General features: G+C 38.2%; 1 protein-coding gene across 1 annotated transcript in view; it reads left to right on the top strand.

Annotated features, from left to right (window-relative positions):
• ankrd6b (ankyrin repeat domain 6b) overlaps positions 1 to 15,795 on the top strand; it is a 52,159-nt gene extending 36,364 nt beyond the window's left edge. Inside the window, exons 6-15 of the mRNA XM_042503981.1 lie at positions 1,764 to 1,862; positions 4,934 to 5,032; positions 5,343 to 5,441; positions 6,404 to 6,481; positions 7,202 to 7,306; positions 8,538 to 8,651; positions 8,825 to 8,995; positions 9,387 to 9,539; positions 11,854 to 11,967; positions 15,454 to 15,795. Of these exons, the coding sequence (XP_042359915.1) occupies positions 1,764 to 1,862; positions 4,934 to 5,032; positions 5,343 to 5,441; positions 6,404 to 6,481; positions 7,202 to 7,306; positions 8,538 to 8,651; positions 8,825 to 8,995; positions 9,387 to 9,539; positions 11,854 to 11,967; positions 15,454 to 15,795 (1,374 nt within the window). The remainder of the gene's footprint in view (positions 1 to 1,763; positions 1,863 to 4,933; positions 5,033 to 5,342; positions 5,442 to 6,403; positions 6,482 to 7,201; positions 7,307 to 8,537; positions 8,652 to 8,824; positions 8,996 to 9,386; positions 9,540 to 11,853; positions 11,968 to 15,453) is intronic.
• Positions 15,796 to 19,543: the final 3,748 nt, after the last annotated feature.

Below are 19,543 nucleotides of genomic sequence, written 5' to 3'. Positions count from 1 at the left end.
ACAACAAATACTGCTATTACTACTACTACTACTAGTACTAATACAACTACTTATACTACAACTGCTGCTACTACTATGGTAGTACTACTTCAACAACTTCTACTATACTATTTCTACTACTGCTACTACTATTACTACTACTACTTGTAGTACTAGGACAACTTATTGTACTCCTGCTACTGCTATTACTACTACTTCTACTTCTACTACTACTACTTTTACTACTACCATTACTGCTACCAGCTGCTACTTCTTCTACTACCACTACTAGAACAAAAAACTACTACTGCTACTTATACTACTTCTATTTCTTCAACAACTACTGCTATTACTATAACTACTGGAAGTAGTACTACAACATATATTCTCCTGCTAGTGCTACTATTTCTACAACTAGTACTGTTACTACTACCACTACTAGGCCAAAAAACTACTCCTTATATTTCTACTTCTACTGCAACTACTGCTCCTACTGGTACTACTTGTAGTAGTACTACGACAACTAATTCTACTCCTGCTACTGCTTTTACTACTACAACTTCTACTAATACTGTTACTACTACCATTACCTACTAATAGTAGTTGTGTACTGGAATTATTTATACTAATTAATACCACTACTTCTACAACTACAACCACTACTGCCTCTACTACTGCTACCACCACTGCTACTGTTACTTCTCCCAGGAATGTAAGGAAAGCTAATTCTTCTAGTACCACTACTACAACTACTGTTAATGCTACTACTATTACTTCTGGTAGTACTATTGCGACACCTAATTCTACTCCTGCTACTGCTTTTACTACTACTACTTCTAGTAAAACTACTATACCTACTACCATTACTGTTACTACTAGTAATTACATCTATTATAATACCACCAATACTACTGCCACTACTGCTACTACTGCTACTAATACTAATACTAATACCATCATTGTAATAGAAGTACTGCTACTTATTTTACTATTACTGCTACTAATACTTCAAGGAGTATTTCTCCTGTACTTGCTTTTAATTTACAACTACTTCTGCATACTTTCATCAACAGAAACCATGCAGATGTCAAAATGTTATGCTCTTAAAGGTCGATTATGCCTCTCTTTTTTTTCTACATTGTGTACCTCAAAGTATTAAACATTTCTTTTTTAACTTTTTCATTGAACATCAACTTCTTCCTTTGACATTCTTCCAGTTCAGCTTGTTGCTCCTTCAGTTTAAAACAGTTCAACTTTTATTTCTGCTGGTTTTTCAGATATTTTTGTCAATCCGTAATATATTTCTGCGTTTTCAGCCATGGTTTTAAACTGATTTTAGCTTTAAGCATCCACACACATGTTCCACAGGAAATGCATTTTCTAGTTTTATTTATCCATTTATTTTTACATTAATCAGCATTTCTGTAAATGTGCCAGTGTTAGCCATCTGGCTAATTTTCAACTGTAGTCCTTCGAGATATTTTGAAAAATGATAAAGTTCACATAATAACAACAGGACACCATATAGAGAGCAACAGCTACAACAAACAGGAACCAAAGACAGAACACAAGCAATGCAGAGCAACAAAAAACAGCAACAAGTCATTTAAAGCGGACTGTGTAACTTTTAAAAGTAAAAATCAGTTCAGTTTGCTGTAGTAGCGTGATTGTCCCATGAATAGTAGTATACTAATACTGTAAACCTGAAAATACATAAAAAGTAATTGTGACTAAATAAAACTGACCCTAGTAAATACTAATAAAAGATGACATTCTATTTTCAGGCGGGAAACACAGCGCTCCACCTCGCATGTCAGAACGGTCACGCTCAGAGCTCCAAGGTTCTGCTCCTGGGAGGCTCCAGGCCCGACAGCAAGAACCATGTAAGTGTTGAGCAGGGTTGCAGTGGGTGCAGCTGCTGCTGGGAGCGCCTCAGAGTTACCCCTAATTTCCACCAGTTCCATGTGGCGTCTGGCTCCGATCTGTCACGGCAGACGGAGCAAATAGATTACACTCTAGTCTATGTGTTAATTTCCACCGTGGTCCGACTCCATCTCAGCTCCGGCAGTCCCAACGCTTGCGGATCAGATATGCAAGGCTCCTATTTTTGCCGGACACCAGAGCACTTATACAGCTGAATTTAAGACAGAGCGGACAGGAAGTCAGACAGCTACACAACATTAAAACATCTGGTTAATTTTCAGAATAAAACACTCTGTGTTTAATTGTCTAATCGTATTTCACTTAACCACATCAACAAAACCCCACAATGGGTGGATCCAGGCCTGTATTAAAAGGTCAGAGGTTTTCAGAGGTCACTACCAACAACACGGACAAAGAGAAGAGAAGTTAATTATGGAGGTTTAAAACCACAAAAGTAGCCTCTTTATGACACCACACATATTTTAGTAAGGATAACCACAGAAAGGAAATGGTGTGGAACAGCTTATTGGGAGTTATGGGAGTGAATGGAGTTATTCTTCTTCTGTACTAATATAATGATTCTTTAGTTACCATGGGAACTCCTCGGTCTTGCCGCTCTGGCTGATAAGGCAGTGCTGCGCTGTGCCGGACTCAAACCGCAACCGGTGGGAGTTGACGGAAGAGGGAGCAAAGAGCAATATTGCAGCGGAGCCGTAACGCACACGCACATGCAAGCGGTGGAAAGCCTGGGTTAATGAGATGGATGCAGAAACAGTCTGCAGGTACTAAGACCAGCCTGCCTCCTGTCAGTCTGCTGTTGCTGTAGCATCATCAGAGTGCCAGTGTCCCCGTCTCACAGAGTGCCACATTTTGACATTTCTGTTAGGAAATTTTTTGTGTCATCATCGGCACAGTGTCATTACGGTCATGCCTGATCCACTGAGTATAGTTATTTGACAACTTTGAATTGCAGGTGATGCAAAATAACATATTTATTATTTGTCCTTAAATTCACATTCGTAGTAATTAATTCAGAAGCGTGCGACTGCTGCCAGGTTTGCTGCATTATGTATGTACTCATCAAGGTTGTACTCACAGTGACTTGAGCGAGCAGATGCCAGTAGTTTCTTTACTCACCATGGACATTACTCTCGGGTCAGTCATGTAATCTGCCTCAAGTAAATAATGAATCCAGGTTCCCTTTCTATGCACGTTGTCTCTCCACGTTGGAGATGACTTTGGTTGGAGGCATTATGGTTTCAGCTTCTCTGTCTGATTCTTGTGAACATCATATCTCGAGAACATCTTTAGGGATTTTCTTCAAATGTGGCACAAATGTCCACTTGGACTCAAGGATGAACTAATTAGATTTAGGTGGTCAAAGGTCACCGTGACCTTACATCCATCTTCATTTCTGTGAATGTGGTATCTCAATCCGTAATACGTAGTCTCTGTCTTGTGTGTGTGTGTGAGAGACAGGTGCAGCATCAGGATCACAAACACTGAAATGGCATTCCTCCTCTGCCTAAAATGCAAATGCCTAAATTGAAAAGCGAATACCTGCCCAAATAGAAAATACCTGAATAGCTGAATATTTGGGTCCACCCTTGATCTTTACGGAATTTCTTCAAATTTGGCACAAATGTCCACCATGAGGCTAGGATGAACTGATAACAATTTAGAGATCAGTGGTCACTGTGACCTCACAAAACCAGTTTTTGGCAATTATTCAGAAATTCATACACTAATTGTGACAAAATTTCATGCAAATGTCTAAAAGGATAAGATTAAGTACTGAAACTTTGTATCCAAAATGTCAAAGGTCAACTTAAAAAAAACAAACAAACATCATGATGTTCTGCAAAAACACTTGTGACCTTTATTTAGTATCACATATTAGGAACATAAGGGGAGACATTTGGTCAGATACTGAACTGATGACACTGATATGTTTTGTGTTTTCAGCTTGCTGCTCTTTTTGTAACCGGCCAAAAAAGCCATCAATGCAGCTTTAAATGTCTTTCCAAAAGTTTTCCAAAACAAGTGGGACTTTCAGTCATGTAGCTCCTTTGATGTATTATTTGTGATTTGTTCATTTTAGATCCTTGTTGTTTTTATACTTCACCTGTTACTGTATTTTACATTGCCTTTTCTCCCTCTGCTGCCTCTCGTTTGCTGTTCCTTCATGTAAAATGCTCTTTGAAAACAAACTTGAATTCTGACGTCTTCCTCACCTGTTCACATTCACCTGCTTTCTTTTATCCAGCGCTTTTGAAATCCAGGATGATGGTCCCCTCTCTGCTGTGCGCTGCTGCCATAGAGCTGTTTTCACATCACAGCAGTAGTTTAATTATGAAACACTAGTAGTACATTTGCACTTCAAACGTAATCTGCAGCCTCACGGGGGAAACTGTTGTTAGTCAGCACGACATAAATGCAGCAGGAACTTGGCGGTGTTGTGTCTCAACGGCAGCCGTCCTCAGATGCTCGAGTGCTGATTGTTGAGTGCTTCACTTGTGCTGTTTCTTCGTGAGGAACATTCAATATTTGATTAAGATCTTTGTGGCAGGAGCACCAGTGCTCAGAAATTAACTTGAAAATATTGACTCAGACACTGTAGTTAGATAAAAGCAGCACATAAATCATTCTGCTCACTTATGTTAAATTGTTGATGTACTAATTTAAAAAGGGTTATGGCTGAAACTAACAAGCATTGCCTGTGCTGGGTAATCAGTTATATATTTTAAATTTGTAAATGAATCATTTATTCATTAAATGGCCTAAATGAAAAATGCCCACGGCAAGAACCCAAGTGCAAATTACTTCCATTTTATTTTATTGTATTTTATTTTTTCCTTGTCTGGCTAACAGTCCAAACAACCCATAAAGATTCAATTTTAAATGACGTGAAAAGAGAATTGTTTTTCATTTTCACATTCTGTTGGGACACGTGTTTGAAATGTCATTAAATGTATCATTTTGAAATGAATTTCTTGTAAAACTGCTAAAGTAAAGTAAATATGTGTTCCAGGCGGGGGATACGTGTCTGCATGTGGCGGCCCGTTACAACCACGTGGCTGTGATCCGCATCCTGCTGGGAGCCTTTTGCTCCGTGTCAGAGAAGAACCTGGTGAGCTACTGACTGCACACAAAATAACAAAGTCTGTTATTGTAGAAAAAGAGTTTTTACTGTTAAAACATGCAATTTATTTGTTTTGGCTTTATGTTTGTCATTCTACATGAGAGCCTGGTTAATAAACAAGATGTGAAAAATAATTCAAAAATCAGATGTCTTGCTAGTTTGGGATAAACTCTCACACAACCATCTCCTGTTTTGTGTGTGTGTGTGTGTGTGTGTGTGTGTGTGTGTGTGTGTGTGTGTGTGTGTGTGTGTGTGTGTATGTGTGTGTGTGTGTGTGTGCGTGCGCATGCGTGCACAGGCCGGGGACACACCGCTCCACGTGGCTGCTGCTCTAAATCATAAGAAGACAGTACGTCTGCTGCTGGAGGCGGGGGCAGACAGCCACATCTGCAACAATGTGAGCGCCCGCAGCCTCTTTCTACATCATTAATGCTCAGAACAAGTGTTGCTGCTCTTACTGTGTCTTTTCTTCTTCTTCTTCAAGTCAGCACACATTTCTGTCGCTTTACCAATCTGCTTTTGAGAGATTAGTTGTGCATTAGTAAACATTACACATTTGCAGAAGTGAGGGATGTTCCCTACCACTTATTACCCTGATGTTTAAATGGAAATTTAAAATGAGACTAGTCGATGAGTCTGAAAGTAAGACAATTGCAAAGCAGTCCAAATTAAACACAGTTTAATCTACAAGGTTAAAAATTGTCCATATTTTATTTTATTTTTTTTTTTAAAGATTATTTGTTGGGTTTTTTAATGCCTCAATTGATAGGACAGTGTAAGTGTTAAAGGGGAGGAGAGAGAAGGGATGACATGCAGCAAAGGGCCAAGACTGGAACCGAACCCGCGGCTGCTGTGGCGAGGACGCAGTCTCTACTTGCGGCGACTCCTCTACCCACTGAGTCACCAGGCGCCCCCACATTTTATTTTAAACGTCTTTTTCATTTGTGGCACTTTGCACCAGGCATAATGAACACATGCACAATGCCCTAAAGAACGTGACAAAAACTCACTGAATAAAAGTGAACAAACAACATTTATTTACTGAGAGTTCAACCTCCTGACTGATCTCCATTCAATAACAAACACACTAACTCTCATGCAGGGGAACAGGGAGCAGAGAGTATGTTTACGTCACTTTTTTGTCGTAATCAATTCTGTGGAAATAAACTGAATACTGAATTTTCAAAGAACAGGTAAACATAAAGAAAGCGTTATGTTAGCATTAACTCAGTCTAGGAGTAAAGGTTGTTTCAAATCTCTGCACCATTGTGGTAAATAAAGACCTCATCCTCTATTTGAGAATGTGCAGAGATTTCTTTGTGGTCTTGACTCATGTTTTCACTGTGCTTCTTGTTGCAGGCAGGTCAGAAAGCTCTGGATCAGGCTAGAGAGCACAACAACCCAGACGTGGCTCTTCTACTGACCAAAGCTCCCCAGGTAAAACCACTAACTCCCAGTCTCGCCAGTCCAGTACAGGCAGCCATAAACAATACTCATACTGAAGCCTTTGAAACCTGAGCAAATTGGTTTTATTTTTTATTATTTCAAAGACATCAGAATAAAAAAAGACAATGAGCAACTTGGCAAGAAATGTCCCCAAAAAGTAAAAGGTGATAAGAAAATCATGTAAAAATATGTTTTAAAAAGAGGAGAGGATTATTAGAAAATTATCCTCCCAAAAAGAGAAAAATGTCTAGAAAACTATATCGATAAATATAACAATTTCAAATTTGAAATTATGTTACAGAAAAAAATAATTAAATACGTTTTTTATATTTTTTAAAAGAAATTCCAGTACTTTTTAGGTAATTTTCTTGTTTGTTTTTGTTTATTTATTTATTTTATTTTTTATTTTCAGGTTATTTTTTTTAAATGTAGCTAATGCCTTCTCCCCATGTTTTCAAAAGAAATCAAACCAATGTGCTTAGATTTCAAAGGGTTAAAGATACATTTCTGTGCTCCTACTTCATGATTTTGCAGTATGAGCAAGTTGAATCCAGGTAGAAATCACTTTCAATAAATATTCTCCTTTTTTAACGATCCAGGTGCTTTTTTTGTAAAAACCAGTAAATCAGTGAGCCCTAGTTGTTTGTAACCTCTGGTGCATATACAAAAGATCATTTTGTCTCCTCTGTGTGTGTGTGTGTGTGTGTTCAGGTGCAGAGTTTTGTGCGCGGCAGGAGTGTGAGGAAGAGGAGGGATAAGCTGAAGGCGGAGGGCAGAGCTCAGTCTGTGCCAAGAGATGAGATGCTGCCCTGTAAGGTAAAAGCTGGACTAGTGTGTCAAAGCAACTGTTATTTATTGTGTTGATTGTTCAAATATCTGAAAAGAAAGGTAAAAGACGCAGAAATAAATCAAAAAAACTTGGAATGAGAGGTAAGTAAAGACATACTGCTTGAGACACCTGTGAACCAGGAGGAAGGGAACAACTGAGGAAAAACTGTATGGAGAACAAAAGAATAAGAGAGGCTGAGGAGGACTGAGGATGAATAAATAAAGGAGACATTTAAAAGACTATCCAATTTCAAATATGGAGGTGCATAACCCTTTGAAACAACAAGAGTTTATTTGTAATGCATTTAAACACTTTTCACACGCTATTTCAACCTTTGAAAAACGAGCGTAATGGATTGATTACTGTTTAAAAAAAAAAAAGGACTTGGGGAAAAAGTCAATGACCAGCTTTGCAAGAAATGCCGCACAAAGAATTTAGTGAGAGGTAACAAGAAAATGATGTGAAAATGTATATTTACAAAGGAGGGGGTACTATTAGAAAATTATCCAAAAAAATAAAACATAAAAAAGGAAAAAATGTCCATAAAATTTAATTTATGATTATTATAATTGTATATTTAAAATTGTGTCACAGAACAAAAGCTTGAATATTTATCTATTTTTAAAAATTTTCACATCACTTTTTCAGGGGTGTTACGGCTGGCTCGCACACTGCAACAAATGACAAGGATGCGCGCAGGTGTAAAGCAAACAACCAATATTGATTAATATAAATGAGGCAAAAGATGGTGGGATGTGGATATGAATATCAGGGGTGAGTGTGGGTGTATGGATGCGATGATCATGTGTGGTGCGTGTTGTGGAGTGCAAAAGAAACAAAAGGAAAAGTAAACTCAGTCTCAGTGTTCATGTACTCAAACTTAACCCTTATTTTGATTAACATTCCGATTTAGACAGATAAGAAGGATACAAGTCATGATTTGTTTTACCTTCAGTGGTGATATTTTGTAAAAAAAAAAAAAAAAAGGTAAAGAAAAAAAACAACCTCTCTGCTGGGTTGTCCTTTAATTTTTAAAAATTTTTTTTAAAGTTAATCATTATTCTTAAAGTAAGGGTTTTGATTACGTCCAGTTTTGAATTCAATCTGTATTTCCCCTTTCTGCAGTTCTATGCTTCTGTATCTGTGTGCTGAAACATTTAGAACAAAGTTTCCAGGAAACATCTCAAGCAAAGCTTTCCTCTCCATGTTTCCCTGCAGGACAGCGCCTCTGCTGCGGACGACACTCAGAGCAGTGACCGAGCTGTCTGCAGACACGCTGAGGTGACCGAGTCAAACACCAGGAGGGGAAAGACCAGGAAGCAGAAAGAGAAAGTAAGTCCCTAAAGTTATCACAATCCCAACTGACGTTCATGTATTTTCTACTAGAGCAGCCAACAATTGTTAGTTGAAGTTTAGGACAGGGGAAGATGATGAGACGCACTCTTTCTGAGTTACTGTTCAAGATGTATGAGATGATTTAACCTCAGGTGCTGTTGATGTTTCAGCCGTCCTTATCCGACCCCCTCCGCCGCCGAGAGACCAGGCACAGCGAAGTCCTTCATAAGAAGAAATGCAAACTCCGAGGAGCCCCCCTTCATTCATCCATCCCTCCACATAACTATAAAGCCTATCAGCTTTACACGCTGTACCGCGGCAAGGACGGCAAGATCATGCAGGTAAGTTCACAACCGCTCCCCTGTTCAGTCCGAGTAAAGATTATTGTTCATACATATAGCTGCTTTATGTGTTTTTTAAAGTCATTCTTCATTTCAAATACTTAAATATGGATTTAAGGATATACGGTTTCTTCTGTCACTGAAAGACTTTGTTAGAATATTTTGCAGGCCCACTGCAAATTATCACCACGGTGACCAAATGTTGTCAGTTAGTCTTTTACACAAATTTACTTTTTTTTGTTGTTGAGTTGCCCTGTTCAAATCTGGTTTACATCTTTGGTGAAAATATACCACTAAGAACTGGTTTACATTTGTCCAGAGATTTTCAGCCTTTTCATAGCTGTAGTTTTTTCAGACGTGCTGTTGTGTTGATGTTTGCGTTGTGTTGCAGGCTCCTCTGAACGGCTGCCGCTGTGAACCTCTCATCAGTAAACTGGAGAACCAGCTGGAGGCCACCAAGGAGGAGATGAAGACTGAAATCCACACCGTCCAAGACCTGATGAACAGCAAGATGGGCCAACTGGACCGCAAAAACAAACACCAGGTAACTACCACATGCTAACACAGCAGAAGAGTTGGTAGAACTTTCTGTGAGGACCAGTGCATGATGAAGGCATTCATTCAATAGCCGACTTTTATTCAGAAATTTGCAACTTGATAAACTCAGAGAATATGCGACTTTCTATTTCAGACATATTTGAGTTATTGCTCACAAATTTGTGACTTTTTAAACTCGGGGAATATCCAAATTTTTTCTCAGAAATGTTTGACTTTTTAAACTCATAGAATATCACACTTTTTTTCTGGCAAATTTGCAACATTAGTCTTGGAATTTATTTTATCAGAATATTGCCCTCTGTTTTTTATTCTCTAATTTACAGTTGCCCTAATTTCCTGCCATACAAATGTATCTAAAGTGTTGAGTTGGAATTAGCAGCTCCAAAAAGTATTAATCTGAGCAGCAATAGAAGCGTTCCTGTCTATCTGCTAACAATCTGAACAGACAGCACAGCTGTGACACAGCAGAGGTTAGAGAGTCTGCTCTCTGTGTAGGTGACCAGGTGGAACAGTGCAGTAACAGTACTTTTCCTTCATCTCCCCCAGGAGCCTCCTGATGCATAATACATGCACTCCCAGTACTGTAAGAAACTTTAGAAAAAGGCTTCTATCAGATAGCACGCAGTTGTTGATGCTTGTGCTCTGAGCACCACTGCTGGCTGACAAAGTACAATAGTAGATGTAGGCAGGAATGCATAATCAACAAGATCAGAAAAACAGCAGAAGCAGGCATTTAGGCCCAAAGGTAAACACAAGAGAGGCAGATGGGAAGTTAAACTTTTAGACTCAGAGACTGCAATACATGAAGATGTTTAGTCTTCAGTTTGACGAAACACTGTGTGTAGTAATGAGGCTATCATCAATCGTTTCACACATTATCGCCAAACATGTCCTTCAGAAATTGTAAGTATTAAAGGGACAGTTCACCCCTAAAATCAAAAATACATATTTTTCTGCTTACCTGTAGTGCTATTTAAACACACACACACAAACATACACACACACACACACACACACACACACACACACACACACACACACATATATACATATACACACATATATATATATATATATATATATATAACTACAAGGCACTCAGCTTGTGGTGCTCAAAATACCAAAAAAGAAAAAACATTTTAAAAGTTCAACAGCAGTGTCTCTTTACAGAAATCACGACCTGTTGACCAAGACAATCCACAGACATTGTTGTGAAGAGTTTCATTTAGGAACTATTTTCTTTCTACTAAACTAAACCTGCTCGCCGTATCACCGCACAGAAGGAAGCGTACATCTTCTGCTAGTTCACCTAGCACCACTCAGCTAGCTAACGTTACAGCTCAGCTGAGGAGGCTGCAATTAATGTTTACATCCCGCACTATCATGAGCAGGAGGCTCTCGTCCATGAGTAGATGCACGCTTCCTTCTGCGCAGTGATATGGTTGGCAGGTGTAGATGGGAGGAAGAGTAACTATGGACTGTGCAGGTACTCGTACTTTTCTTGAGTATTACCCTTTTATACCTATACTGTACTACATCTCAGAGGGAAATATTGTACTTTTTCCTCCACTATTCTTCTGTACATATTACTTTTGGTATCATTGCGCCTAAGGAAGTGGGCATCAACTCTTAGATGAAAGGCTTACATGCTTGTGATAGCACCAGATTTAAACATTAATGGTGTCCTCCTCAGCTGAGCTGTAACGTTAGCTAGCTCAGTGGTGCTCGATGAACTAGCAGTAGATGCACACTTCCTTCTGAGCAGTTATACATTTGTTGGGTGTAGTTTGACAGAAAGAAAATAGGTCCTACGTGAAACTCTTCACAACAAAATCTGTGGATTATCTTGAGTCACCAGGTCATGATTTCTGGAAAGAGACACTGATGGTGAGTTTTTCAAATGAGTGCCATCCAGTTCCATTATATTGGAGAGAAGGCAGACATCTCTACAGTCAATATCGCCAACACTTGGCAACTCACACCAAAACAATCTAGATTTCTAAATAGCACTACAGGTAAGAGGAAAATATATATTTTTTGATTTGGGGGTGAACTCTCCCTTTAATATGCTGCTGTAGCATTCTTCACATGTCTTTAGGCTCTGTGCGGACCTCTTAAGTTCTTCCACACCATGCCGTTGCACCATGGAGCTGCATGTTGAAACAGACAACAGACAAACACTGCCTGTTGACAGAAAGTTGAAAGAGCACTGTTCTCTAGCAACGTGGAGCCTCCTGGGCTGCTGTCATGTTTCTGGTTGCGCTCATGATGTGTGTGACTTGTGTTTTTTTTTCCCTCAGATCCGAGCTCTGGATAAGATGACGGTGGAAAGAGTGTCGGCAGAGAGGGCCGAGTGTCTGCAGAGAATCGAGCAGCGGGCCCTGCAGGAGAGGCTGGAAGCAGAGAAGAGACAGGTAACACTGGCAACCATCACAGACGTAAACTCTCTCAATACAGCACATAGTGTTTACAGTGCTAAGGAAAATTCAGAAACCTATATATTTGTTGCAAGGTATTCCTCTGTTGATGTTGAAATGGATTAAGTGGAATGTTGAATGACATAATTTTTCTTTTACGCTCTAAATGGACAGTAAGTGGATATATTTTCCCAGTTATTAAGACTTGACCTCAACTCTGTCACTACATTATAAAATGTGACAAATTGATCTTAATTAAAATAATCTGGAAACTGATTGCCTTGAGAAAGGAAAGCAAATATAACTAATAATGTAATTTTATGTTTACTTTATATCTTATTGTTGAGTTTACTCAAAATGTAGCCATGTTTACTTAACGTTGTGAAGTTGTTGCACCTAAAAAATGGTCAGTTAGCAACTTCAGTAAACCAAGTTGACTCAACGTGATCTTCACAAGTGGATTTTGTTAACATGTTAAAGAAGATACAGATATGACTGACTAGTTTGCAACCAGTAGAATACAGATATATAGCTCAGTAAACTTGGTTTACTGAGGTTGCTAAAACCTGGAAAAAGTATTTCTTTAATTAAATACTCATTTTTTAGTTGCAAAAACTTCACAAAATCAAGTAAATAAAGCTAACTTGTAAATAAACTTAACAATTAGATATATAGTAAGCATATATCAAGATTAATTGTTATATTTACTTTCCCTACATTTTTTCAAGGCAAAATTGGTTTCCTAGATTTTTTCACACCAAACCCCATTTACAATTTTAATCGATTTTTTGTCCTTCTTTAAAACAAACTACAAATCAGAAAGAAATTATTTAAAACAAGTTTTGAATTTCCCTTCTGTTATTATAGTAAACTGAATTACCCTTTTGGCGTTAAAGTGCAAGCTGCAGACTTGCCTTTAACACTGAAGGCTGCAGTAATTTCACAAAACATATTTACATGAAGTCATTTGTATCGTATCTTTAGTGATATGCAGCGAACTGTATCAGTAACAGCTTTTAGTGTTTCTATATCACCTGTACTCGTCTATATTAGTTACATTGAGGGTTTAGAGAACAGCAGAACTTCTACAGCTGCCAACAGCCACCATCACTCCAACTTTGAGAATGGGTGAAATCAAAGTAAGGCAGTTGGGCTGGGGCACCAGGCCCCAAATTCACAAAATCCGCTCCTGTTTACAACAAGAGCAGCTGGATGAGAGGTCTGTCACTGCGCTGCTCTCAGTCTGCCCTGATGGATCTACCAGTCAGCTGTGTGATCAGCCAGCTGTGATATTTGTTTTTATTGGGCCCACTTTTGGCAGTGTTTGAAAATTAAAATTAAAATTAATCTCTTGGGCTCAGTTACTTTGGTTCGGACAGGGATGTGTGGTACGAGCTGTGCTCTAGTATCCAAATGCACACACACACCTGACTCACAGTATGTATTCAGGCACGTTTCATAAAAACAATCAAAAAAAAACCTATTTTTTTGCATTTTCAGTATTTACTCTCTAACCAGCTGCTGTTGGATGTTCTGTCAGATTTTCCTCTTTCGTATATTGGTGTGGACGTGATCCCCAGTCCTCTATGGAGATTACACGTATGGTCGGGGGCTCTAAATCGGGAGAAATATGGGAGAGATGGGACACCAGGAGGACACCAGGAGAGGGCAGGAAAAAACAGTGGTGTCCGGGGAAAATTGGGAGGGTTGGCAAGTTGCTTCTACCTCCTAAGAGGAAAGATACTGTGTACTTTGCAGTGCTATGCAAACCTCGCTAACATTTAGGCTTGGCGGGGGGTCTCTAGTCTCGTTAACATTGTAGATTGCAGATTTGTGGCGGGTCACTGTCCTGTCATACGGGACGCAACGGAAAATGCTTCCACTAATGTTGGCTGCTTTTTACTGGCTGTTTGTGGGCTGATGCAGTCTCGTGCATCTCAGAGTGAGACACATTGTCCCCCTCGCCTGCTGCCTCTGTTTGAGATGCTGGAACAAAGTGGTTGCGCTGCTGCCTTTAGTTGCAACAGCCTTTAAATAAACTTTGCAGTGGACTGTGGTCTGTTTGAGATCTGATGCTGCAAAACCAAAACCAGTTCCAAATGAATGACCAGACTGTCTTTTTTGGGAATGTATGGCGGAGGCGAAAATCGAGATTTTCATTTTTAAAAAAACGCCCTGAACCACTAATTCGAATTAATCGATAAAATGTATTTATCGCCCAGCCCAAATGCAAATATATGACCTTGCCAGTATTAAGTGTTTGTCATTTGAAATGGAGCCTGGCTTTCTGTGTCAGAACATTGGATAGAGGCTCACAGATGTTTCTTTCTGTCTCTATCCAGTTACTGTTTTCATCTTCAACTCACTGCTGATTTCTGTGAATAGTATCGAGAAAAGTATAACCGATTACATCAACATACAGTATGGAAAACTCTAACTTGTATGTTCAAGCACATACAATGTTGGACATGTGGTGGGTAGTCCCAGTCATAATCTGCTGCATTAAGCTGTGTTGCAGATTAACAAATCAGTTGGAGACCTGAGTCGGTGCTTGATGGAGGGCATTGTGGCTCCACATACTTGTAGTAGTAATTGTTTTTATTTTACGACACTAAGGCATATTGATATGGGGTGCCATTATTTGCTAATCGGTGCCACTGAAGGCATGCTTGCCCAAGGTTGCCATCTACTGTGACTTTTTTATGCTATTTTGGACGTGGTGCTTTACGATGACTTTTTATATTTTGGACAATATGCTAGATGCTGTACTATGAATTTTTTTATCCTATTATGGACAAAATGTTTTGCTATGACATTTTTATACTATTTTTGAATAGATATTAACCAATTTGTTTTTTAATACATTTTGCATATATATATGCTATTTTATGATTTTTTTTTTGTTGCTATTTTGAAAACATTTTATATCATGATCTTTTAATGCTTTTTTTTGACGATATCCCATATACTATGTAGATTTTTTTTTTTTGAAGACATATTATACTATGGCTTTTCTTTTTACTGTTTTGGAAAATATACTATATTTTGGACAACATGCTATACTATTAGTTTTGTGTTTTGTTGCTATTTTGGGCAATATGGTATATTGTGACATTTTTATGCTATTTTGGACAACATGCCCTGTAACTATTTCCACATGCTATACAATGACTTTTTCAAATTGCATGCTGTAGTGTTAGGTTTTTTTGCTATTTGGATATTTGCTATTCTGTGACTTCTTATGCTTTTTTGACAAGAATGGAGAAATCCCTTTTAAAACTTAACATTACTGCTTTAAGCCTTCTGAGGGAAATTGTGATTTGTGATAATGGGTTTTATGAATAAAACTGCCTTGACTTTTTTGTGTAATAAATAATGACATAATCTAAAGATCATGCACTAAACTTTTGTTAGCAATTTCTTATTGAAAGTGACATAAACCAATATAAACTCCATTCTGTGTGGTTGTATGTGCCCTTTAAGCAGGCATCCCTGGTCAGGGAGCTGAAGAGCTGGTGTTTGTCCAAGCTGCAGAATATCGATCTTAACTTCACTGGAGACACGAGTAGCACCAAGCTGCAGCGCTCCTCCTCTGCCGCCGAGGGGCTGAATGAAGGCGATGGAGCCGGCCTCACTGTCCTGCCCACCGGCCAGGGAGGCAGCTCCCAGTGCTTGGAGCTCCAAGACAGCTCTGCCCTCTTGGACTCCAGTCGGAGGGAGCAAGGTGTGGCAGAGGGCAGCTCAGCAAACCACTACTTTGTGGTTCATGTGGAGAGCTCTCCAGGTAAGGACTCAGCAAACAGCTCACCTGGTCAAATGTGTTAATGCACATTTTCATTACAAACACACTTAATCTACAAATTGTTATTTATCCCTCCTGATTCAATCTTTTTTGAGACATCAGTAACCTGGTCAATTTAAGGCTAGAAATTCATGCTTAAACAGACAATTAATAGCCGAATATCCCTCAGAAATGAATAGTTTAATTTTAAAAAACAGTAATTTGTCTTGATTTACTGAATATTTTTATTTTTCAAAGAATATTTAAAAAGATCTTTCAAATGCAAAAACTTGGAGGGCGGCTTGGTGGTGTGGTGGTTAGCGCTGACGCCAAGAGGGTCCCCGGTTCGAATGCTCCAGTTGGGGCAAAGTTTGTACCTTGGGTGGGGGTCCCTTCTGTGTGGAGTTTGCATGTTCTCTCCGTGTCTGCGTGGGTTCTCTCTTGGGTCTCCGGCTTTCTCCCACAGTCCAAAGACATGCAGCTCAGGTTGATTGGTGACTCTAAATTGCCGTAGGTGTGACTGTGAGCGTGAAAGGTTGTCTGTCTATATGTGTCGGCCCTGCGATAATCTGTCCAGGGTTAACCCCGCCTCTCGCCCAGTGACAGCTGGGATAGGCTCCCGCCCCCCCGCAACCCTTACGAGGACAAGCAGTTATGGACAATGAATGAATGAATACTGAATCCCAGTGGATAATTAGAATCTCACATGCAGAGATCGTAACACAAAATTACCAGAAGAATTTCTGAATTCTAACCAGAACAAACTTTTTTGCCTTTTTCTAAAAAGAAAAAAAAAAGATTGCTATTGCTGTTGTCCAAAATACCATAAAAAGTACAGTATGTCGTTCAAAATACAATAAAAAAGTATCGTATGTCGGTTGAAATAGCTAAAAGAAAAGTCATGGTGTAGGATATCACCCAAAATAGCATAAACACTATAGGTCTTGGTACAAAAAAGCATGAAGGAGTCATACTGTAGTATGGCATCTAAAATTTGCCATACTACCACCAGTCAACCAGTCATACTATAATAAGTCGTCCAAAATATGATAAAAAAAAGTAATTCTGTAATATATCATCAGAAATATGACAAAAAAAGTCATACTGTAGTACATTTTCCAAAGTATTACAAAAAGGTCATACTGTAATATGCCAACCAAAATTACATAAAAAGCATACTATAGTATGTCCTCCACAATATGACAAAAAAGTCATAGTATAGTATGTTTACCAAAATATGACAAAAAGTCATACTATAGCATGTCATCCAAAATGTGGCAAAAAAGTCATGTAGAATAGGTCGTCCACATTATGACACAAAAATTACTACAATACTATGTGGGCCAAAATATGAAGTCAAATTGTCATATGCTGTCCAAAAAATGAAATGAAAAAGCCAAAGTATTGTCTGTCGTCAAAATATGCATAAAAATCTCATACTATAGCATGTTGTCCTGAATGACATGAAAAAGTCAGTATAGTATGTCGTCCAAAGTGTGACAATAGAGTCATCCTACAGCATACCCTCTGAAATATGACAAGTCATACAAAATTATGTTGTCTAAAATATGACCAAAAAGTCATATTGAAGTATGTTGTATCTAATTTCCCCAAAAAAGTCATGCTATAGTATGTCCAAAATATGACAAAAAGGCCAAATGTTGTCAGAAATTTGACAAATATGTCATACTATAATATGTCCTCTACAATGACATAAAGCTCATTCTAAAGTATGTCATCAAAAATATAAAAAACGTACTATAGTATGTTGTCCAGTAAATGAAAGAAAAGTCATTCTATAGTATGTTATCCAAGTCGTCAAAAATATGACCAAAAAGTATATTATACATATTGATTCTGGTTTTTACAAATATATGTACATCAATAAGAGACAACTAGCCTAAGTAGACACTTATTATAAAAAACAACCAGTGTGAGAGCCTGCGGACAGACAGAGAAGGCCAATTAGCAGCAGCTTACATGTACAGTGGTTCAAGCGGTACCCACAGCCAGTAATGAAACATAAAGCACAATGGTAAACAGTGTCTAACTTCTTTAGGCAATGATCAGGTATATTCATAAAAAACAGATCATCATAATGCAACAAAGGTAAAAATGTTACCAAAAATAAGTGTTTCCTTGACTGAAGCGAGAAACAAGATTTATTTCTGAAAAAGAAGTTTAATTTGAGTTTCAGCTTAGAAAAAAGGTTGTCAATGTGTTCGGGCAGCTTTTAGCTGGGGCAGCCTCTAGCTCACCTGCTAGAGTGTGCACCCCATATACTGATGCCTTTGCAGCAGCCTGGGTTCAAATCCAGCCTGTGACACTTTGCTGCATATCATTCCCTGTCTCCCTCTACCACATTTCCTCTTATTCTACAACTGTCCTATTAAATAAAGGGAAAATCCCCCAAAACATAATCTTATAAAAAAAAGGTTGTCAATGTGAGTTTTGAATGAGTTTGTTCAATTGTAGAGACCCTTCATAGTATATAAAGTGGACAAAAAAGGCCAAAAACATCATAATTAAGCATGATGAAAAAATGGCAAAATTTGACCTAGTATAGTATGTCGAGAATGTCACAATTTGACGTCATAAAAATGGCTAAAAGTACCTTGTAGAGAGGCATCATGGTATTCATAGTGGAAAAAAAGGCCAAAAACGTCATAATTGAGCATGTCGAAAAAATGGCCAAAAAACACATAGTACAGTATGTTGAAAATGTCAAATTTTGACCTGTCAAAAATATGGCTGAAAACGACATATTATACCTTATAGAGGCGCCATAGTATTCAAGGTGGCAAAAAAGGCCAAAATATGCCCAAAACCTCTTAATTTAGCATGTCGAAAAAATGGCTGAAATTGCCATAGTATAGTATGTTGAAAATGTTTTTGACATGTCATAAATATGGCTGAAAATTAAATATTATAGCTTATAAAGACCCTTCATATTATATAAAGTGGAAAAAAGGCCAAAAACATTAAAATTTAACATAACACAAAAATGGCAGAAATTGCCATAGTATAGTATGTCGCAAATGTCAAATTCTGACATTTCATAAAAATGGCTGCAAATTGGTGCATCAGTGGCTGAGTGGATAAAGCAGGCACCCCATGTGTTTATGGCACAGCAACCTCAGGTTCAACTCCCACTCAAGGCCCTTTGCTGCATGTTGTCCCCACTCTCTTTCCCCCTTTCCCACCATTGATCTGTCCTATCTAATAAAGGCTAAAATGCCAAAAAAAAAATCTTTAAAAAAATAAGGCTGAAAACTACATATTATGTATATTAACTTCTTTAAGTCTTAAAAATGGCAGAAGACGCCATAGTATAGTATGTCCAAAATGTAAAATTTGATGTCGTAGAAATGGCTGAAAACAACATATTGTAGCTTGTACAGATGTGCAATAGTATTCAGAGTGGAAAAAAGGACATAAAACACAAAACATAATAATTTAGCATGTCGAAAAAATGGCAGAAAACGCCATAGTATAGTATGTCAAAAATATCACATTTTGACATGCAATAAAAATGGCTAAAAACTACATATTACACTTGTAGAGATGCCTAAAAGTATTCAAAGTGGAAAAAAAGGCCAGAATAGACCAAAAACATAATAATTTAGCCTGTTGAAAAAATGGCAGAAATTGCCATAGTATAGTATGTCGAAAAATGTCAAATTCTGACATTTAATAAAAATGGTTAAACAGGGTAAAGAAAACTGGTAAAGAAAGCTCGTAGAGACGTGTCATAGTATTCAAAGTGGGGAAAAAAGCCCAAAAACGTCAAAA

Source organism: Plectropomus leopardus, chromosome 16 (genome assembly GCF_008729295.1).
Source record: "Plectropomus leopardus isolate mb chromosome 16, YSFRI_Pleo_2.0, whole genome shotgun sequence".
Taxonomy (NCBI): domain Eukaryota; kingdom Metazoa; phylum Chordata; class Actinopteri; order Perciformes; family Serranidae; genus Plectropomus; species Plectropomus leopardus.
The sequence above is the reverse complement of the archived record's forward strand: the minus strand, read 5'-3'. Positions and strand labels throughout refer to the sequence as shown.